General features: G+C 31.1%; 1 protein-coding gene across 1 annotated transcript; it reads left to right on the forward strand.

The window, feature by feature from the left end:
- Positions 1 to 4,079: 4,079 nt before the first annotated feature.
- LOC129916941 (egl nine homolog 1) lies at positions 4,080 to 24,005 on the forward strand. Its single transcript, XM_055997205.1, has 6 exons — positions 4,080 to 5,210; positions 20,592 to 20,736; positions 20,808 to 20,933; positions 22,321 to 22,401; positions 23,375 to 23,514; positions 23,580 to 24,005. The coding sequence occupies exons 1-6, from the start codon at positions 4,510 to 4,512 to the stop codon at positions 23,857 to 23,859; spliced, it is 1,473 nt and encodes a 490-aa protein (XP_055853180.1). The 5' UTR covers positions 4,080 to 4,509; the 3' UTR covers positions 23,860 to 24,005.
- Positions 24,006 to 24,293: the final 288 nt, after the last annotated feature.

Consider the following 24,293-nt stretch of genomic DNA (forward strand, 5'->3'; position numbering starts at 1 on the left):
AAGACGTAGACGCACAAGATGCACATAAGAGCAAAGGAGAAATCAATCTTTCTCTCTCTCTTGTTCTTATGAGTCTACGTCTTCCTGTTGAAGTCGTCATACGAAAACAAGAACAAAATAAAACCAAAGAAAATAACTGTCAAATTTGCGTCTTCAAAAAAATAATACGTGTAGAAGCGCGTGACGCACCGAAACGAAAATCAAAAGGAAATTAGAAGATGATTTCTGCGCCTTCCGTCTTCGTATATTTTGCTTCATATGTTATTAATATTAATTTTTCTTTTCAATTCATAAAATGTTTTCCCTATGCCTGTTATCACTATTTTTTTCAAGGAAATTATCCATTTTTGGCTTGTCACACACACAATTACATACAAAAAAATTACTCTCATTATGTTCTTTCACTCCAGAAAAAGGAGTAAAAATTTAGAGTACTCCTTAATAGAGTGAAAGAAAACGACATAAAACGAACGTTTCTTTGGATAGGCGCAAGTTTAGAAAAAATCTGTGAGAATTATTATCAAAATGGTCATGTACACTTACATATGCGTTGGAATCAGAATATAATTTTTGAAAATTTGTATTTTCCAAAATTAGTGCGTTTAAACGTCGAAAAATTTTGCTATAGCTGGATCAATATGAATTTTTACCCAAAAGTCAAAACTTACATACTGTAACGATGAATTACTGAACTACTTTTAAGATAAAAGTCTGAACACACTACCTACTACTGCAAAGGTAGAAATGTGAACGGACCTTTAATAATCAAGAAACTACCTACCCTCTGAACACATCCCAAAATATCCAACTAGACTGGAAGTATGAAGCGCCCCCTCTTGGAAAGGAAGTTTCGAGAAGCAAAGACGAGAACCTTCGAAGACATTCTCGAATCTCGAAATTCCGGTATAAAACGGCAGCGTAAACACCGACCGGATACAGTTTAATCTTGAAAGTGAAAGAGCTCTTTCACTTTCAAGATTAAACTGTATCCGGTCTACTACTAGTACAGTACAAAGTGAAATAAAGTGTTGCGAATTGTTGGTAGTAAATAAAGTGATTTAAAAGTGTGTTTGTTTGAGCGAATAATAAAAGTAAATTGAGTTGAAATAAAGTGTGTTCTTATTTGAACGGAAATATAAGTGGAAATTAAATAAGTTTTATTGTGAACCCGGAATAAAACATTACAATACATTGAATATAATTTTAGAAAATGCGTAGTGTTTTGTTAAATTACATTAAAATAATTTACTCTAACATTCCCAACTAACATTTCAGCTTCGGTTAAGGTATTACAAAAGCTACATTTCAGCTTCTTTTAAACTTTAGTAAGGTTGTTGGGCATGGAAAAAGGAGAACGTTATACAAGTTTGACCCTCTATAAGGATCTTAAACGAAGCTTTACCGAAGCTCTACAGAAGCTTTAAGGTTTGACAGATAGCTTCGGAAGAGCTTGTATAGCTCTTTAATACATGTCTTATCGAAATTTAAAAAAAAACAACTACAAAAACAAAAAAGAATTCTTTTTTAACTGGTTTTAAATCATGAATTTTATCTTTTGGTCTGATATTATATATAACATTCCATTAGTTTTTATTATATCTATTAATAATAATTTTAAAAGTATATAATTTTTTTACCACACCCAGGAATCGAACTTCGTATCTGCTTGGTGGTAGTCCATCACTCTACCCACTCGGCCATCCTAGTATATTCATTAATGAAATCAAAAACTTCATCAGTTCAAATAGCAAAAAAATGTCCGAGCTAAATTATTTAATGTCAAAACCAAAAAGTGTACGAGCTAGATTATTTAATATCAAAACCAAAAATCAAATACAAAACTTGGTAATTTCTGTAAAGCTTCTATAAATTCATTAAACAGGCTTATCCGAAAAACAAGTTTTTTTTGTTTAAGTTTCTTTAACAGTATTTAAACAACTTATTAGAAGTTTTTAAACAAGTCAGAACTTCTATAAGCAGTTAAATTCAGAAGCAAGCTCAATACAAGCTGTATAGAAAGTAGATCCTGCGAGATTTCAATTTATAGAAGCTGTTGTGCTAGTTGGGATTATCGTTATTAAATAACAAAATAACATTTCTACAATTTTTAGCTGTGTTTTTTTTGTTTATCTACATATATAGATTTTGTGCAAAAAAACGACATCGAGATTTTTGAAATCCATGCAAACATTTGGCACCACTGTACATATACTTTGGCAGCTGTCTGTCAAAAATGTTGCTTTTGTTTTTTTTTTATTTTAACTCCGAAGTGGGAAGGCCATTACATCCATGTTGGATGCAAACAAAAATTTTCATATGGCCATGGCATCCATGTTGGATTCAAAAAAATTTTTTTTTCACAAAAAACCAAAATGATCTGTATATTCTTAGCTACATTTTAAGACCATGACCATTAACATTAGTTGCGTCGTTCTTGTGTTATAAGCGTTTGAAGGTAGCCATATTGAATTTTTTTTCGATTTTTTTAAAATCAAATGTGAAAACTTTTTTATTTTTATTTCTAATTTTTCGAAAAAACTTTGGTAATTTTATATACATATCTGTTCAACAATCTTATCAGGATCCATTTAAGACTTTTATCTGAAAAGTGCATTGCGTATATCTCGAGATATTAACATTTCAATGCAACCATGTCAAACAAATTTTTGATTATTTTTTTCTATGAGAGTTTTTTTTCAAACCTCGTTTTCTCCGCTTTTTTTTTTTTTGTTAATATTTTCAGATATTTCTATATGAACACAACAATTAAACTACCTTGGCACTACTGTTTTTATCGAGAGAAAGTAAAATCTGGATAATTATCTGGATTTTTCAAAAATCTATACAGATAAAGTTTTTGTTGTATTTAAAGCCTGGTACGCTGCTCGCGCTAAATTTTAGCTGAGATAAAATTCCCATACAAGTTATCGATAACTTGTATGGGATCCATTTTATCTCGGCTAAAAATTTTCGATAATTTGTATGGGAGCTAAAATTTAGCGCGAGCAGCGTACCAGGCTTAACACGTAAATTGTTTTGATTTCAAAAAGCTCGATGTCGTTTTTTTGCACAAAATCTATATAGATAAACAAAAAAACACACCTTTTGTAGAAATTAATCATTAATATTTTTTTTTTTGTTAGTGGAGTTTGCAAATTATAATCGGTGATTGGAATAAATTAATTAATACTTTAAAAAAATCAAATATTGCATCCCAAAACGAATAAATTCTCCAAAAACGAGACCTATTTAGCTATCGTTTATTTATTGACGATTATTGACGATTATTATGAAAATAAAAAAAAAAAAAAAACAATTTCAGTTTCTGGAATCGAACCTCGGACACCCGAGTTAAGCCTGGTACGCTGCTCGCGCTAAATTTTAGCTCCCATACAAATTATCGAAAAATTTTAGCCCAGCTAAAATGAGTCCCATACAAATTATCGATAAATTGTATGGGAATTTTATCTTGGCTAAAATTTAGCGCGAGCAGCGTACCAGGCTTTAGAGGCAACTACTAAATCACCTACACTACACGACTTCTATGAGGATACGAAAACTTTTATTTATATTAACTATTAGAAAATATTGAATCAGAATTGACTTAAAATAGCTTTAAAGATTCTCAAACTGTAAAACGATTATCATCGATTCGATTATCGTTTTCAAAATTACGGAATGACCCCCCAGAAAATAAGTTTTAAAGCAAAACAAAATAAATTTCATTCAAGATTTCGTTATGCTATTTTTGTATTGAAAACTTCGTTTCCCTTATACTGGGCTTAAAAATAAACATTCTGCATCTTTTGTTTGTCATTTTGGTTTCGAAAAACTGTTAAAAATGAGTTTTATTTAAAATTTTCACTTTTATACTTTTTGTAGATTTTGTGATTTCTAAAATTATAAATAAATTAATTTGGCATCATTGTACACAACCAATTTTCAAAACGAGTCTCGTTTTCATGTTTTTCAAAATGCCGATCTTACGTTACGTTTACCCTCCGGTTGACTTCTGCTGTCAAAAACGTAAAATAAAAAATTAGAAAAATAATCATCTTTCAACTTTCAATAATCTTTATTTTTATACATTTCTTACCTAAATTTCTTTAAAAAAAATAATGTTAAATTGTTTAAATAAAAAGAAAATCAATTCAATTCTACCTAAAGATTAATGTCACATATTTATATTGTTTAAATTAACTTGTGTGAAACCCATAACAACTTTGTATGAACAAATTGTACTTTGTAAAAATCGGCGATATTGTAATAAAAAAACAAATTATATTCAGTTTCATTGAATTGTGAAACATTTTTTCTTAATTGAAATGAGTTTTAAATTATACTAAAATCCAAGTTATTTAAAATCCTCAATCCAAGATCAAAACATAAAACAACTCGTGGCCGATGCATAACACGACGTTTATAAACAATGATCCCTTCTCATTCGTAAATACCCAATAAATTATTACTTTTTCTCCAAATTTACAAGATTTTGCCAAAGTCCACACTATGGACATACCAACATGCCACATTTGCGGCACCACACAATCCTTGCTGCGCTGTGCAAAGTGCAAAACAATTTACTACTGTTCCACCAGTCACCAGCACATGGATTGGCCATCTCACAAACTAGAATGTCGTCGTTTGGCCAAACAAAAACTGCTCCTTCAACAGCAGCACCAACAACAACAACAACAACAACATCAGCATCAAATGCAAAACAACAACCGGCCACTCAGTCATCAAACAATAACATCAAACAATGGAGGAGGCGGTGTCAACATTGAAAGTCTTGACAGTAGTTTGCAATCGTTTGGAGTGGCTGCCAGTTTCGATGACAATAATTGGGCTAGTCTATTCGATTGCGATATAGACAGCATCATAGCTGGCAGTGGAGATGGAATGGAGAGTAGTAGCTTTGCGGAAATGACAAATGGAGAAGCTAATCTTTTGGCTGGAGTTAATGGAATGTCATTGGTGCTGGGAACTAATGAAGCAGAGATTATGAATAGCCAGGCGGAAATTGTGTCGCAAAGTCAACAACAGAATATGCGAATATTTGATAACACTTTGGCAAGTGTTGGCAGCGGGATTGGGATTGGTATTGGTGGCGGTGGAAGCGGTTTGAGTGGTGGAGGTGATAACGGACCATCATACTGCATTGGACGAGGTGACGAGAATTATCTTTTGCAGGCCAATATTGGAGGAAAGTAAGTTACTTTTAAAAAAATGTATTTATCAAAGTTTGGGGTGTTTGTAGATAGATGACTGAGACTGGGTTGCAAAAGTCGATACGATTGTATTTTTTTTTCGATACACTTGGCTTGGCTAAAGTACACAAATACACTATTACTAAATTCGATACAGTTTTGTCCTTCCGCTTATATCAATGTAAAAGGTATTCTGGATCAATTTTTTTCTTTTCAATTCTTCTAAGATATTGTTAAAACTGCAATATTAGTCAAATACACGTTTGATTTGAATAGAACATTAAACGGTCAAGGGTGAATTTAAAGTCTTTATTTAATTTTCTTCAAAGAAATAAAATTTTCTTTTGAGGACATTACAAATTACATTTTTGTTTACATGTGAGATTTATTGAAAAAAAAAATTGGCACAGGTTAGGTTAGTCGTCATAGCCATTGACGATAAGATTAAAGCCTATATTTCGAAGTTCAATAAACCTGCCATAATTCTGCATATTTACATATTTCACTGCATATTTACATTATCACGAAAGACCAAAGTTTTGAGTTGTAATGAAACATCAGTGTTTTGCAGTTGTAAACTGTGAAGAGGATCACAGTAACAAAGAACAAAATCAAAAATGACCTCAAAAGTTTTTCCGATTTTTTTGAAAAAAAAAAATTAATTTAGTTTTCGGTTTATCTTAAAGTTTTTCATTCATTTAAAATAAATTTTTCGAATTGTTCTTTAATAAAATTTGAAAGATTCAAAAAGTACAATTCGATACACTTTTTATTTCACTTTCGATACAATGCTCAAAGACGATTTTTCAACCCTGGACTGAGATAAGATTATAACGTTGTAGTAGAATTATAAACGCAGATTTAGGTGACTTAACAGAAAAAAATGTATAATCTTTGAACAACAACAACATTGTTGAAAATATTTATTTAATGTGATTACTTAGCTCAAAATCACTGTACACTGTAACCATAAATCAGCCCTATTTTGAGTTTCACATGAACAAGATTCCACGAGGAAAAATTGAATTTCATTTTTCCCCTATTGTGAGTTCCGTGCAAAAAGTTGTTCACGTTCGGATATCTGTTTGTATTTTAAATTTTTTTCAGGTAATTTGCGAGGTATTCGATAGTTCTTCTCTCACTAAAATTTTGGTGCCGAACAAGAAACTAAATTAGTGGAAAATGTAAATTCCCTTCATGTGAAACTCATGATAGCTTTTTAAATTCCGGGCGAACACAACTATTCCGGGCGGAAAACATTCCACGTGAAACTCACAATAACTGGTTGAACAGAATGAAAATTCGCTTGTAGCAAAGAAAAACGTCGTGGTACAAGATGTCAAATAAATTCGCTCAAAATGTAGAAAAGATGAACAGAATTATGTGGCGTACAAAAATGTCAATTGCCTTGAAAAAAAAAATAATTTTAACTGAGTAACCACATTAGAAACGTCAAAAGTCATTCCGCTTGTAGCTTGAAGTAAAAGTCGACTCGACTTGTACCACAGCGAATTTCCTTTCCACAGCCACAGCTACGTATTCTGGCACCAATATACTAATTTCATACTTTTTAACTTTGACAGCGACACAAGGCACAAGCCACAGCTACATCATTCTGGTCTACCAGTAAGTCTGAATATTATCTACTGTATTTAAAAAATCAAAGAGAAAATATTAAGAGTGGAATTCATAGTCGTTACTCGAGTTAAGATTTTTCTCAACTCCAGTAAGTTAAGAAATATTTCAAACAATAGCTCAAGGGAATTGAAAATAAGGCTGTCACTTGAGTAAAAAAAAATCTTGTCTTGAGAAAATTTTTTTTTTAAACTTTGACTGATTTGAATTAACTGTCATCAAAAAAACATTTTTTTAATAATTCGCGATTAAAAAATATTTAATAATAATATTTAATAAAATATTTAATAATATTTTATTATAAAATTAGTATACATTTTTATTGTTAAATACATTGTTTTAATGTCAACTGCCTGAAAAAAACTTAAGCGTTTCCTCAAGTAAAAAAGTCTCCTCAGACCTTCACTTGAGAAAAATTTCGACTCCAGTGATGACTATGAATAAGGTTTCACTTGAGCGAATGCTTAAGATATTTCTCAACTTGAGTGACGACTATGAATTCCGCCCTAAATGTTGTCAGCTTATATTTTCACTCCTAATAAACCTATTGTTCATCCAAGTTTTCTAAATCAAGCTAAGTTCTATTTCTAGAACCTATTGGACTTCCAATTAAATACAGTACCTTGTCATATTATTAGGCCCAAGGGAAAAGAATACATCTTTTTAGTTCATACCGCTCAATTTTTTAAAGTTTTTGTCAAACTATATTTGGTTTTTTTTTTTTTTATCTCATTTACTTACAGTGGTGGAAAAATAATTAGAAACACGCTCTTTCTTTTCAAAATGTTTGTATGTTCTTAATATGAATAAAAAATATTAGAAATATTTTTTAACAGAGGTATTTGAAGAGCTTGATGTTTTACTAAGGATCTCCTCTTTATTGCTCCTTCTTTTTCTAAAATATAAGGGGTTGGTGTGTCAGGACAGGAATATTGTTAAGGACGTTTTATTATTTTTTTGGAACATGTGAGGCATTTTTCGAGGACTGTAACCACATTAACCAACTAATAGAAATTAGTTGGTGATAGTCCTTTTTATTAATTGTACGTTTAATTAATTGACCAAGTTTGGCAAATGTAAATGCTAAAAATCAAAAACAGGATATTTCTTAGTAATTTTTCCTCAGTGTTTCTAATTATATTTCCACACAAAATTGGACTATATTTTAGATTTTTTGCAATATTTTTCTTTTGTTGGATAAATTCTAAAAATTTTTTCTTAAAATGTTACAAGGATTATATCATCATTTGTGTTTGCTAAAAATTGGTTAAATATTTTGTATTTATAGTAAGAAAAAAATAATATTTTGTAAAGAAAGGAGGATGTTTCTAATTATTTTGCCACCACTGTATATTGATCATACAAAAATTCATTCATGTTGATAAAAAAAAAGTACGAAAGGGGATAAGGTCTAAAAGACCTTACGCCCTGAAGATTACCAATCCAGTCTAATGCTTAATTTTTTTCTGTTCACAGCTGTTCACAGTACGTTATTGCGACTGCCAAACATCTCCTGATCTTTATGGGCTATTCTGCTATCTTAGAGAAATGATTAGGTTCCATTTATATTGTGGAAAACACAATAACGCAGGGCCAATGCAAAAAGAAGCTTACGAATGACAAAAAATGATACTTTTATAAAACCTTTTAAAAATTGAGCAGTATGAACCTTTCCCTTGGACCTAATAATAATATGGCAAAGTACTGTAATCTTTTAACAAACACCTTGAAGGTGCTACCACCAAGTGTTTCAAGTATACCAATCCGATCATCAGACTTCTGTATTCCATTTTTATGTACACCACATGATTAGCTTCACCCAATTGTAGGATTTTTAGCTTATCAACAATTTTCAATTTCAATTTTGGTTAATCAAACTTGCCATTTACAATTGACTTAAAATAACTTATTTCTAAGATACATTGCTAGATACAAAATTTTGTTGGCACAAAGGGGGTCTAACGTTAAACAATGACAATGATATAAAATATAAATAATTATAATACATGGATAAATATAATTTAAAAAGTCTGCTGTCTAGGTTGTCCTCGGGGTGTTCAGAATAGGATTTCCATTTGTAGGGTTGGTTGAGTTGGGTTGGTTTGGTTGGCGTTTAGCCGCGGTAATATGCAGACTGGGTGTCGGTTTAAAAGTTAACTGCTTCTTTGTTGTCCAATGAAATAATGTGCTCATCCAGTATATCCAAAGCGCAAAGGTACCTAGGTTCAGAATGTCGTTGTTGGGCTGTCATTCTTCTCATCAGCTGATTGGGGTAATTGGAGATATTTCCTAAAAGTATCTTCGCCGATTGCAGTAGATACTTGTTCACTGGTATGATTTTTGTTTCTTCGTAGAGTCGCTTGTTGCTATAGTTTTCTGCCGCTGTCAGTCGAACATAAGTCCGGTGCACATCCTCATTAGTTTTCTCTGAAAGTATGGAAACATACGAAAAACTAAATTTTGTTCTCGTCAGTCCATAATATATTATTCCATTTTCTATAGACTAGTTAATGTGACTTTTGGTCAACTTAAGGCCAGCGGCTACATGTGTTTTCTGTCAGCAGTGGAACCTTTCGCGGGCTTCCCGCTTTTAATTCCTTATCAAAAAAACGTCTACGAATGTTAACGGTACTTAATTGTAGGCCAACCTCTTCATTAATTGTATTAGAGGACGCAAAATGTTCTACGGCTGTAGCGAATAATACAATGTTTATAATATTCAGAAGTTTTTCGTATTCAGCCACAACTCTTGGTTGTGTTTTCGTAAAAATGGCATCAAAAATCGTTAAGTCAGTGTATCATTAAAGCACCTTTAATTTTTGTATGCTTTATCTTCAGTTCGAAGATTTTTTAGGAGATTTCTCTTTTAATCCGTTCAATGCTTCCCGTGACTAATTTAACGAAAGTATTTGGATCAAAATTAATAAAAATTGAATTAAATTTTTTTTTAAGTAGTAGTTCAGTTTTTAATCTGATATAAGTAAGTAAACACTCCTTTTTTATGATCAACCTAAACTAAAGCAAAAACGGAAAATGGCTTCACTTTATTGTAAGCTCTCTTGAAATGATAAACCAATCGTTCTTGATTTGGCATTTGTTTCCCGTTTTATCGCTGGACTCTGATATACCACATGGTCAAATATAGAGCTAAGAGTAATTTAACGGGGTCACTCCTATTATTTTGAACATAATTTCCTTCCCTTCCTTCCTTGCAAGGTAATGGGTATAAACCCCCTCCCCAAACTACAATTTTGCAAATTCGTGGTTTTGAGAAAAACGGCTTCAAAGCATTGTTAACTCATGCAATCTTATGGAAACTCGTGCAACGGAAATTGATATTTTATGCTCATAGGCAACAGATGGAGAATTGAGATCAAGGCAGTCAATAGAGGGACCGATAACAAGTAAAATGACGCATTAAAGTGAAAATGTCCAAAAATGCAGATTCGCGGTTAGGTGCAGCGCCTGAGATGGCTAGGTCACGTGGAGCGCATGGACGACAATACTCCGCCCCAGAAAGTTTTTGGCTCCAATCCAGAGGTATGGCACGGCAGACAAAAAAATTGCAGACAAAAGACCAATTAGTTTAAGAAGAACTGAAAATAACTAGGTAAAAAGAAGTTTTTCGATGGATCTGACTACAACAAATGATTGATTTTTTTGTTTGAGAATTATAATTCAAAATTTTAGTGTGAGATGTGTAGATTTTAGAAGTTTTAGAGGCTTCTTTTGAACGATATATTTCCATGGAAATTTGTTACATTGCCTAACTTCGAGTTAACTCTTAAAAAAAAAGTTGTGGCTGTTTTTGATTGGTGATTCAGGTGGAATCTACGACAACAAACGTTATTCTTAACTATATTGGATTAAACAATGTAACTTCCAATGACGTCTAAAAGAAACAGCAATCTTGTTGAAAAAAGTCTGCAGAAGAAGAGTTATGTAAAATGTACCTACGCGAGTGTGTAAAAACTTTAATGAATAAGAATTTTTAAGGTCAACCAGCCCAAAAACTTAAAAAAGTGATTTGTGTATGATAAAAAGTTATTACTTGTAAACGAAGCAATCAAACTGCTAAACCTAAGAAGCTTGGGGCAGAGGTAAACTTAATGGACTTAATGGTAATAAAATATGCACTTTTTTCGTACTTAAAAAGCACAGTTATTAATAGCTTAAAGTAATTAAGTAATTTTTAAATATCAATTAGGAAAATCGTTACTTGTAATTACTTTTTTACATACAAAATAAATTATACAATCCATTAATCTTTCATTTTACTTCAATGAAAGGAAATTTTATAGTCTTGCAAAGCAAGTTACACATCAGTCATTAAAGCTTAATTTTACAAAATAAAATATGCATATTCTAGCTGGTGAAGTACATTGGTGAGGTAGGTAAAGTTTCTCGATGTTACAAAAAATAAAATAAAATTTTGAATTTTTAATGCAAAAAATGGGCGATTTCTTTAATGATCTTGTTGGTTGTTAAAAAGTGTTGATACATTCTTTTAACAAATGTATAATGAGAACACCTTGTTTGCGCATTGCGAATGGGACCATTGCTAAATTTCATTTTGTATGGTTTTTTTTCATATGCAAAGCACCAAGATATATTTGTTGCGGTACAAAGTTAAATACACGCGAACTAAAGCCGCATTTTATTTCTTTTTTATTGCTGCCTGTTGTAGTTTTACATTCAATTTAAATTATTATTTCAGAAACATTAAAATTTTCTTCATAATAATATTTATTTAATGCGCATATTATTTATCGGTTTATTGTTGATAGAACACGTGGGTTCTTATTAATTCTTGAAACAATATTGTTCCACAATACAAATTTTAACATCAGTCATTTTATAAACAAAGTTACAAATTCAATTTTGTTGAATTAGAAGAAATACGAATTCAATTTTGTTTAATTAAAAGAATTGCTTATAAAAAATAATTCTATCAACATTGTAATTATTTTTATAACAAAAATAGAACTTTCGTCTGTAATTGTCTAAGAAAATGTCTTTTATTATCTCTCAGTTTCGATTTCATGTGACTTTAAGTTAAGACATATTTTTTGCAAATATGAAGATAAACTTAAAAGTCTTAAGAGAAACATATGCTTCCAATCGAAAACGGCGTACAAATGATTTTGCTACTCAAAACAACTTACTTGCCGATGAATTTCACTTTTACATTCATATTTCCAAAAGGGACTAGTCCAAATCTTTGCTACTGCATTACATACATGAAGTCCTTTTTGACGAGAATCTAGCTAATCAGCCCTGAAGACGTTTCAGTACAAGCGCACTTAAAATTCTGATTAATGCATATATTTATTTGCAATAGTAAAGAAAAATTTTTGGCAAACGTATATTAGACAATAGAATCACACTTCTATTTAGGAAATAAATCAATCATTTGTTGTAGTCAGATCCATCGAAAAACTTCTTTTTACCTAGTTATTTTCAGTTCTTCTTAAACTAATTGGTCTTTTGTCTGCAATTTTTTTGTCTGCCGTGCCATACCTCTGGATTGGAGCCAAAAACTTTCTGGGGCGGAGTATTGTCGTCCATGCGCTCCACGTGACCTAGCCATCTCAGGCGCTGCACCTAACCGCGAATCTGCATTTTTGGACATTTTCACTTTAATGCGTCATTTTACTTGTTATCGGTCCCTCTATTGACTGCCTTGATCTCAATTCTCCATCTGTTGCCTATGAGCATAAAATATCAATTTCCGTTGCACGAGTTTCCATAAGATTGCATGAGTTAACAATGCTTTGAAGCCGTTTTTCTCAAAACTACAATTTTGCAAATTCGTGGTTTTGGCTTTGTGCCCACGATATTGTAAGATCTTACAATCGCGTGTACTTAGTTTTAGAAATAACTCAGTAAACATTATTTTTTAGAAATATTTCTCTTTTTTTTTAATACATATTATATTCAGTTTGAGAAAAACTATGTATATACCCTTCTATTTAGTTCTTTCCAATCAAAAAAATTTCTTGGCTTTAAATTTTTTTTAATACAAACATACCCAACAAAGAACGAATAAATCTATGAATAATATTTCCCCACCACCCTCTTTCCTAACTAATTTTATCGGCCTTCAAAAAGTTCATTATCACAACATTTGTTCAACACGTAAACCAGCTACTTTATCAATCTCCCAGTGTACGTGCATTTCTCACCCCCTTTTTCCATTGAACTCTATCTAATGTAAACATTATAAAAAACAGACCCGTCCATTTTCATCATGAAGCAGAACACGTACGAATTTCTATCGGAAAAAATTACCTTACATTATAACTCCAATGAAAAGTCATAACCTCTCAAAGCAGCGCACATAGCACACACCCACTTTGAAAGAGAGACACTTGTTTGTAAATATACTCACTCATTTCACTGTCATGCTCACGATTTCTACTTTACACTTATCAAAAGAAAAAAAAAAAATACCAAAACCACTTAAATCTATGATCATCATTAAAACAAATATTGAAATTGAATTAATTTTATAACCAAATCATTTGATGTTAATTAATTTAAACCATACGCTACTTTACGATTAGAAAGAAAGAAAAATAAAACGTGGATTAAAAATAATTTATGTTACTAAAATTAGATATTAAGTTATGTAAAGTTTTCAAAACATTCAAGAAAAAAGTAGGTAAAAGCATACATTCCTGCATAGATTTAATTTTTTTTAGCAAAAAATAAACTGATACTCAATATCTATTCCATTTTCAATTTATTAATATCTGCTCGCATCATAAATGCGAATTTTTTTTTGAAAAGGTTTTGGTTTCCAAACTAAGTATGATATTTCTTTCATAACAAAGAATTTTTGGCAAAATTGTTTCTAAATTCTTAACAGCCGTTTTTACATATTAAAAGTTGAGTAGGATGAGATATCATCAATGGTTAAATTTTCGTTTTGGTCTAGGACGTTCGGAATGCTGAAACAACTCAGCAAACCTAAAGTTTATCTACCCCGAAGGCCATATTCCACTTTTTCGCGAATTAATATAGAAATTAAGCACTCTCTATTTAAAAAAAAAAGAAAAAGGGGATGGGCATTTTGGACGTTCGGGTTCGGCATTAATGAAATTGGTATCAAAGGAAGGAACTGTAACTAAGGAAAACTTTAACTATGGACGATTCGCTGTATTGCGTTAAGAACGTCAGATATTGCAATATTATTATTATTATTGTTATTTTATTTATACAAAAACAAATGATTCTATTATCATCGTGAATAACAGAAAAATTAACAAGAAAACTCTCAAAATGGACTTGAAATTATTGTTTTAAAAAATCTTATATTTTGGTTTCTATTGGTTAACAATTCAAGATAAAGGTCTTTAGAATTAGGGAAAATGACAGGGCATCATATATATCACTTAAAATATACCTTAGAGTCATAAAATCGAAATAAAAATTAATTAAATGCAATAACGCATTTTATCCGTCCGTGACGTACGTCAAAAGGATACAACTTAATTATAGACTTAATTATATAAAAAAAACACAAAATAATTCGTGGCTGTCGACCGTTCACGTTCCAAAAAAATTAGCCCATTCTACTTTCCAACATTACAAAAAAAAGGAATTTGGTATTTGTTAATCGGTACATAAGAACAAAACTTTACAACTTTAGGCATCCATTTTTAAAAATAAATTTTTCAAAAACAATCTTTTTTTTTTTTAATTTGCAAAATTTTCTTAAAAAAAAATTGTTGAAATCAGTTCGTTATGCATTTAAGAGAAAATGCGAAATAAAGAAAACGGCTTGGGGCTATTTCATCTACATCAACGACTTGAAACATTAAATGATGCGGGTTATTGAACTTCTCGAACCACTTTTTTGAACATTTGCACTATTTAGACCATAAAAAGTATTTCCCCACGTGCAATCGGACGGAACTATTGATTTTTAAGGTCGCTCATGTTGTTGAAAAAGGGTGCTTTCATAAATGCATGGTTGCGTAAGTCTGACGAATGCAAAGTTTTCATTAATATAAATGACAAATTATAATTCATAAATGTAAAATGCAAATATTTGCAGCGCAAATATAAAATTTCACATGCAAATGACCGCATGCAAACAACGCAACCATGTAATCATGAAAACATCCATAGTTGATGCAGTAAGCTCTGAAACAGGCCCCTGGGGTCCATACAAAAAAATTGTTGAATTCAGTTGAGTCGTTTATGGAAAAATGCGGAGTAAAAAATCCATTCTGTAGAAGGTCGTGGCCCAAGCCCTATGGATATTGCGATGGGCCGTCACGCCGGATGTTCTGGGTTCAAATCCAACCTCTACCATTAAGACATTTTTTTTCAAGTGTACTGCATCAAGCTCCGAAAGTTTTTATGACATTCAAAATGCTTCTGACCGTAGCCGTTCGTTCTCAGAATCTCTTGAATGGTTGAGGCCCATTTGCTGAAACGAGTCATAAATATTTAAGTATAACTTATAGCCTTAAGTTTTACTTATTCGTTTGCACCAAAAATATTCTTAATCATAAAAGTTGCTAAGTAAGACATATATTAGGGGGAAGAATTTGTACATCCTAAGTCTTTAAGTAAAACATAGTGCCTGAAGTTTGTTTTGACAAATAATTTTTCTGTGAATAAAAATAAATAAATTTGTAAAGATGAATTTTGAAATCCTGGATTTACTTGAAGATGATGTTCAAGTTTTCGAAATTTTAGAAGTAGGAGTGCCACGCCAAACATATGAGAGAAAAGAATATTTATATTCTTTTGATGAACTTTCTTTTTATAAAAGATTTCGTTTAACGAAGCATACATATAACAGTTAATATTTTGGAGCAAATCGCTTGAATGTATATTAAAAAGTTAAGAAAATATACATATGTGTATCTATAAAATGCCATATGTCCATAATTAAAAGATATTATTAGGTATGACAGATAAAATTTCATATTTCAGTAATAATTCAATTGCTCCTATTAACCAACTTTGGGTTGCTTTACATTTTTTTGCTACTGGGAATCACCTTCTGAGTATAGCTGATTTTGGAGGGATGCATGTATCGACAGTATCAAGAATTGTTTTGCGAGTTTCAACTGCAATAGCTAGACTTGGAGTAAATTACATAAAATTTCAAGAGACCACATCTGACATTTTGAAAACTAAGCGAGAGTTCTTCGACATCGCATCCTTTCCAAATGTAATCAATTCCGTTGATGGCACACATATGAGAATTCAGTCTCCTGGTCTGTTTTGCTTTAAGTTTTTGTAATAATGCGTATAAATATATATTTTCAAAATCGGTTTTATTATTTATTTAATTTCATTTAATTAATTAACTGTCAAACCGATTCATAGCTGAGACGAAATATAATTTTTCCTAGCAACGTAGAATAAACTAAGTGAACCTTAAGAACTAAGTTTTTCTTAGAGCTAAGTTTGGAATACTTAAAAAGAAGATTTATGACTCGTTTCAGCAAATGGGCCTGAATGTTGTAACTCACTAAACTTTGTCCTCATTATATAGTCTCGAAGCCTTAAATTTCTTTCTTTTGAATTATTCAGGTACCGTTAATAACAGTTTAGACAATTATTTTTTAATTTCAAAAGCATTGTTTTGGCAGTAAGGGCCATTTGCTGAATCGAAACTTCAATAATTTATGTTGAACATAAACTCTTATTCCCTACTTTTTCCTCTGCGTAAAATGTCACAAAAGGATTTATGTATGTAGAACTTAAATGCTTAAGTTTCGATTCAGCAACGGGTCTTAGTTATGTTAATCGTTTATCATGTGAGACAAAATTAAATTTTTCGCTTTTGCGGTGTCTAGGTTCCAAATTCAAATAAAGTCAGTCATAATTTTCGATTCCTACATTCTAGCTAAACTTTTTTTAGCTTTTCTTCATCCTTATTGGGCGCTTTTATGATTCATAGTCGTTATTTAAACATTTGTCATCTAAACATTTGTCCAGACTTGACCACTTGAGCAATACCTCAATCGTTCTTGATAAATTGCTTTACTTTAACTATAAAGTTCACTTTAGTCCTTGAGTAAAAATTCTTAACCAACTTTACCAAAAAGCCAGAATACAAAATAACCACAGTGATAGGTTGGTTCAATCTGTAATTGAAAAAAAAAACATTAAATTATTTTATCATTGTAATAAGAAATACGAAAAAAATTTAATAAAGGTCAACAAAAAACTAGGTAGGTATGTAGCAACCACAACACTCCGAAATTTTCCCGGTTAATCAACTCATTCAATTCATTACAATTTACAATGAGATACATGCTATGTGTTAATACCGCACTTCCACTTTCCACAAACCATGCGTGTGTCATGTAATAAAACATGAATTATTTACAAAACGTGCGCAATGAAGTAAAAAAAAATATATATATTCCCAAGGTCAGCACCATTCTGTCGAATTTCCTTGACAAAAAAGAAGCTGGGCAAAGAACCAATCCGCCACATCCACTACACAACCTATACAACCCTCGTCGTTGGACAACGTTGTCTGTCATCAACGAAAACAAACTGCCGGCCTAGCTAGCCAAACAGACGAAGCACACAAATGCTCTCATACGAGACTCATTTCAGTGCTACGTGCTCGTTCGCATGGTACCGATGGAAGCTCCACAGCTCCAAATCTTGTGTGTATTTATTGTTTAGTTAGTCGCCTCTTCTTGGTTGTCGTTTCGTTTACTCTAATCTCATTTTGTTCATACTTCGTCTCATACGTAATAAACAATAATACAATTTCGCTCTCTTTAACTCTTCAGTTTGACTAAATCAAACATTACACAGCCAAAGGAACAGAACAGGCACACTAATTGTCTACCTCTGTTAACGAAACCGAACGCCAGCAGCTGATTGGAGTTCCGTACTCCGTCTCGAATGGAGATTATATTATCCACATGTTTTTTGAAATTCGATTTTATTTAGAATTGTGCGACGCTAGCGAAAGGGTGCATTGTTTTCGCTTCAAAATATAAACAACGCCATTAAACAAAAAATCTACCTCCGGTATTTCGGTTTTCAGTGTGTGTTTTATTTATTTTTAATTAAAAATCAGTGTTGGAAAAGTACATTGATAGGAAAGTGTAAATAACGCATTAAGTTATTGACCCATTTCGAGGTCTAATACATTTTCATAATAAAACCCTACAATCAAGTGCCAATTGCATTTGTTTTTGGGTTCAGTTTTTGTTTTTGTTAATACTTTGCAAATTAAACAAACAAAAAAAAAACAACATGATAGCATCAGAACATAGACCATTTTTTAAATATCCTGCTGATCCGAAGAATGCTTCGCAGTTTTTCAAAACTGAACAAAGGTAAACGAAATTATTTGGTAAACAACAATTTTTGATATTAGTAGGTGGTGGAATCGCTTTTAATGACATCATGAAATCCATTAATTTTTATATGAACATTTTAATGCGAATTAGCACATTTGAATTTGTTTTCGTCTTTTAAATTTCGAAAATGAATGTTTCCAGTTTCTTATAAAAGATAGAATAATTATGCAGATAAAGCTTAGTTTATAAATAGATGCTGAACAAATATTTACCACTAACTTACTGTATTTATTTTATATAGGTATTCAAACGAAAAGTGTGAAAAAATATAACAGTAATTTTTCATGCCTGTATTTACTTTCGCAATGATAGGTTATCATATAAAGTAAAGTTAGGCAAGAAAAATCTCCCTAGCTCGATTTATTCATGTTTAATGTAAGTTTAGGTGGCCTTCGTTCAGCCCGGACGTAGCCGAACAAAAACCGAAATAAGTAAATAGAATAGATCACGAACTTCCCTTATTTTATCCTGCTAATTTCTGTTTTTTTTTTTTCCCACATAACACACATTTTGCTGTGCTGTAAAACTGAAACTAAAAGCCCACTTAAAATATGATGTGTGAAAGAAAGAAAGATAATGATATTTTCAATCAGTTAGGTCCTTGCAAAATTTTCTATGCCACAAGTAGCTCTCGAGATGTTGAGAACTGAATTTTTCAAAACGGCGTATGCACCACAAGACCAAACATTACGCAAACTGGGATTTATACTCAGAATAAGCCCCTCGATGGCATTCAAATGTATCTTAGGTCACAACTTCTTTCAGATTTTTCCCTGTTGACTGAACTATCTAAAAGACAACTGAAATTATAATACAATTCAAGTTAGGTTCGCAAATGCATACATAATCGGCCCTAGCGAGGAATCCGTCGAGCGAAAATTTGTCCAATTTCCTACGAATCGGAGAGTTTTTACCTGTCGGAAGCGCACCTCGAAGCAAAATTCGTATGAAATCGGAGAATTTTCCGCTCCGACGTATACCTCGCTAGGGCCGAATATGACGAGTGTATTGAACGATCCTACAAGAAATGTTGAAAAAAAAGCTAAGCGTAAAGCTATAAATGTATTACAGACAATTGATAAATCGGAGGCGGAAATCAAAATTGTTTAAAGTCTTAAACAAATCCCATGTTGTTAGAACACTTTTTTGAAATATGCTTCCCAAAATTAAGAATAGACCTCAAGAAGTCAGAAAATGAGCCTTCCAGCTTGAGAATCGACCTTTATAATACAAAAAAAAAAAAAGATCCAAAAAGCAGGTGCGGAAAATCCTTACCTGAATTGTTCCAAGAACCGTCTTTGAAAAGCTATTAGAAAGATTTTTTACAGAAACCTCTGTACTGAGTGGAAATGGTTTTATATTTATTTTCCGAGCAGCTCAGAACAATAACATTGAACATACTGCTTTTCTGAGACTGAATTGATTTGGTTTCAGAGTCAGAATTTGATTTGTCGGATTTCGGAAATGTGATGTTTTTCGTAAGTGAAAATCAATTCAAATGCCAAAATTTTTTTCGGTTCCATTTTCCATAGTATTAAAAAAATGCCTTGTTATAGCACTCTTTCTTGCACACGGTCACAATACTATTATTGACTTCAGTAAAAGCTACGCATTATAATTTATATATTATGTAGTTGTATTGGTTTTGTTAAACAGATAACATATTTTCAAAGTACACACAACAATAATTTTACGAATTCTTGGGTGGTCGCAAATATAAAATTATAGTGAGCTAAAAAAAAAAAACAAAAAACAATTCAGCGAAAACAAATTTTTATTAATCAATTTGAATTCGGGGTTATCGTGAGTAATTGTTTCTTGAAATGTTTTTCAGTTTCGGAGAATTCCTATCATAAAGGTGTTCGAAGCTTCAATCTGAATAAAAATTCCCTTGCAATACAATTTTAGTTTTTTCTAAAAATACATTAACGATAGCAAAACATTTTTCATGGATTTTTTAATTTTTTGGGGGAATACCCTATGAGACTATTTGAGCACAAGCAAGATATTGTCAATAAGACTCCTTATTATCACTAGTTGATAGAATTTCAAATCTTTATTTAGAAATACAATATTGAAAGTTTTAAACATTTACAATAAAAACGGTCATTTGACTTTCCATCCTATATTTTTATTATTATTTAAGTAATTATTATTATTAATTTTTCGAAAATAATAAACCTCATGTACATTACTTTTATATACTGTTGGTCACACTAATTCATCGAGAAATAAAAAAAAAATCCACCAAAAAAACGGATTATTTTATAATTGTTTGTTTATATATTTTATACACGATCGCACGACCAAATAAAATAAATAATAAAAAAAGAAAATACCTAACCATATGAACGGGAATTGTATGTTAACATTGAATTATTTGTTTCAGTGAACGGAATGAAGAACTCTGTCGGAATATAATCAATGACATGAATACCTATGGATTATCCGTTGTCGATGACTTCCTTGGTATGGAAAAGGGTTTACGAATACTGAATGAAGTTCATGGGATGTATGCAGCTGGAGTTTTCAAGGTGAGTTACTTTTTTTTATCGGATTATGATATTGAACTCATGTTATCTGTGATTTTTTTTTTTTTTTGAAGGATGGACAATTAGTGTCATCGAACCAAATGGCTGGTCAGGATTTACGAACAATTAGAGGTGATAAAATAACGTGGGTGACAGGTGTTGAACCTCACTCTGTAAATGTTGGATACCTTATTAATCAAGTAAGTAATTTTAAAGTACATTGATATAAAGTCAGTGTTTATGATATAGCATAGGCTTAAATATTTGAATTAAATAAAATAAAAACAAAAAAAATCAACAAACCAAAATTATCTAAAATACGTTAAAAATAACTTAATAGAAAAAACAAATGTAATCAAACCTCAAGCAAAAAAGGCTTAGTGCGTTATCGGCACGTACACCATATTTGTGGTGTTCTTACTTGTACTCGTAGAGTCATAAAAAAATTTCTCTGTTATTGATCATAAAAAGATTTACATTTGTGATATTACTCTCTTAAAGTGGTATGAGTGACAGTTGAATAATTTTTTTTTATATAATCGGGTTTGAACATGCATTAGAGTGATGTATAAACAAGTTTTAAAATCGATTGTATAGTAGTCATTAAATATGGAATTTTATCAACTAAAAAATTGACGATATCGTTTAATACAAATATAGAAATATATCTGCGAACGTGATCACACGGTGATTCATTTTTTGATATTTTGATATTGGGAAGCTACCGTTTTGATAAATTTATAAATATGAATCCATAAAAGTATTGTAAGAGAACATAATATTAAACAAACAATTTGTATAATAATTGCAAAAGTAGCCTTTAAAAATTTAGAATTTTAAAAATTGTTGACTTAATTTCAGTCAGGTCGATGAAGTGAGCTCTTAATGCTAATTCATCCAAAAACAATTAAAACAATGTCATGGTTCAACGCCGCCCATCTGCACTTGGGTTCTGAATTTTAAGAGGCTCTGATTGGTCTGAACCAAATTTCACCTTAATTTAAAAAATAAGAACTAATGGTTCCTCCAGAAAGATCTTTACACAAACATGTCCGGTGGCCTAGATATTATTTCTCCCGTAATTTTGAAGAAGTGTTGCAAAACCACTGCATAATTTTGCACCTACCCTTCTTTTTCTATTTCACAAACATTCACACTTTCCATTTTGTATACTTAAAATAGTTAAAACTTTTGTAGTTTTTTTCAATGCATTAGCTTTCGAATAAGAATTTAAAAAAATTATCGCAAATTTCAACTTTTTTGCATTAACAACTTAATTATTGCAATTCGAGTATTATTATCTTTTGAATTAAACAAAAATTTTATTGCATTTTAAACAGGTTTAAAAAAAAGAACATTACGAAACTGAGAGGTTTGCCGTCGATTTCTGGCTTTAAAAATAAACCAATATAATCTACTTCATTATTTAAACAAAGCGTCAATCATTCTAATCTAAAACCCAGACAAATTTATTTGCTTAGCTCTTGTGTGTTAATTGTCTTCATATGCTTTTGAATGTTATATATGTTGAAGTTTTAATTTATTTGTTTTTAAATACTCTAATTAATTTTTTATTTCAAATTTTAGATTGACGCTCTCATTACCCGCGCCAACGCAATGAAAAACAATGGAAAATTAGGAAACTACACAATAAGAGAAAGAACAAAGGTAAAATAAAAGTTAAACAAATTCCTTCATGGCAGTTTATTATCAAAAATCTTGAAATATCGACTGCTAAATTTTACTTTAATGCATTCTGATAAACGTTAAACGTAATTTATTTGATGTCCTGAAACTCAAAGCTATAAGTTGGTTCTCTTTTTTAACCGTAACGCATGGCGAATATGTCAATTTTCATGTATGGCACACATGGCACTTAGTCACTTTTTCATAAATTCAACTAAAAATGGAAACATTGAAAGTTAACTCGACACGCGTAAAAGATCTTAAAATTTGGGAAGATTTAAAAAAAAATTATTTAGAAAATTTTGAGCCCGTATACATTTTAAAATTCAGCCTTGTTCGAAATAAGGAATGCCCTTATGTATACCAATTTAACTAATATATTATTAAATAAAAATTCTATTGATGCTGTGGGTAAACGTCGACCAACATTTTGCGGGTAAGAAAGGTACCTACCTAACTGATGAGTTCAATGTTTTATCCCCTTTTTATAGCATCATTCGATATGAAAAAGTGATATTATATAATTTCGAATAAAGAGATTTTTGACAGCTTAAAGAGTTAACTTACATTTAATTCTGCAAAGAATTAACTCAAATTTACTTCTGTACTGAAAAAGTGGGCCTTAATAATAAGTCCCTATCTCAGAAAAATCAAACCTTGTTCTTGATGAAAAATTTTTATATGACTTAGGTATTGCCTTATACTGAAATTTTTTAATATTGATGTATCGATATATTCCCGCTAAGAAATTTTTTGCCGTGGGTTTGAAAAAGCTCAAAACGAGGTGTACTATTATGAAATACACAAAAACAAAACCTAAATGCTTTCGGAAAAATTAATGTACTGTGGCACGATTCAAAAAAGAGCTATGATAGTTTTTTCCTTTTGTCGTGCTCTGCATACAAATATTGACTTCATTTCATTGAAACTAAACAAATCCTTTTCTTTATTTTAGGCAATGGTTGCATGCTATCCAGGCTCTGGTTCCCATTATGTGATGCATGTTGACAATCCTAATAAAGACGGCAGAGTAATAACCGCCATATATTATCTCAATGTTAACTGGGACACAATCCGCAGTGGTGGTGTTTTAAGGTAATAATTCATTTTGAAAAATTATTAAAAACCAAAATATTAATTTTATTTTTATATACTTTTAGAATATTTCCCGAACACGGTGGATCGATAGCGGAAATTGAACCAAAATTTGATAGGTTAATATTTTTCTGGTCAGATAAACGTAACCCGCATGAAGTACAACCCGCCCATAGGACACGATATGCCATAACCGTATGGTATTTCGATGCCGAAGAGCGTGAGACGGCTCTCAATCGTTGCAAACAATACAAAAATAAAACAAATAATAGTAATTCAACAACAAAAAGTAAAAGCACGTCAAACTCAACGACAAATACAAATCCAAGTGATATTTGTACGTAACAAAGAATTTCAAAATGCCATCGTACCTAGACACTCAAACGTATAAATATTTCTCTTCTTTTTATACGCCTATATATTTTTCTTTATATAAACACATTTTTATCATTTAGGTTAATAACTATTTAAATAAAAAAATCAATTAAGTACATAGCTAGGATTACATAGTATTAAATATTAAAATTATGATGCATCTCTTAATTGAAAGAGAACAGTTGTTGGATTAGTCAAAACAAACTGCATTGAACACTGTTATTTGGCAATAGGTCATTGGAATTAATATGTACGCTATATAATGTATGTATGTATAATGTATATATAGATATATATTTTTTTTTTTGAAAAAAAAAAAAAAAAATACAATACAACTTTTTATTGAGTTTTTGATCAGTCTGAACTCCCTTTATCCTTATCTTTAATAATTTTCAACTTTTTGT

The sequence above is a fragment of the Episyrphus balteatus genome, chromosome 3 (assembly GCF_945859705.1).
Source record: "Episyrphus balteatus chromosome 3, idEpiBalt1.1, whole genome shotgun sequence".
Taxonomy (NCBI): Eukaryota; Metazoa; Arthropoda; class Insecta; order Diptera; family Syrphidae; genus Episyrphus; species Episyrphus balteatus.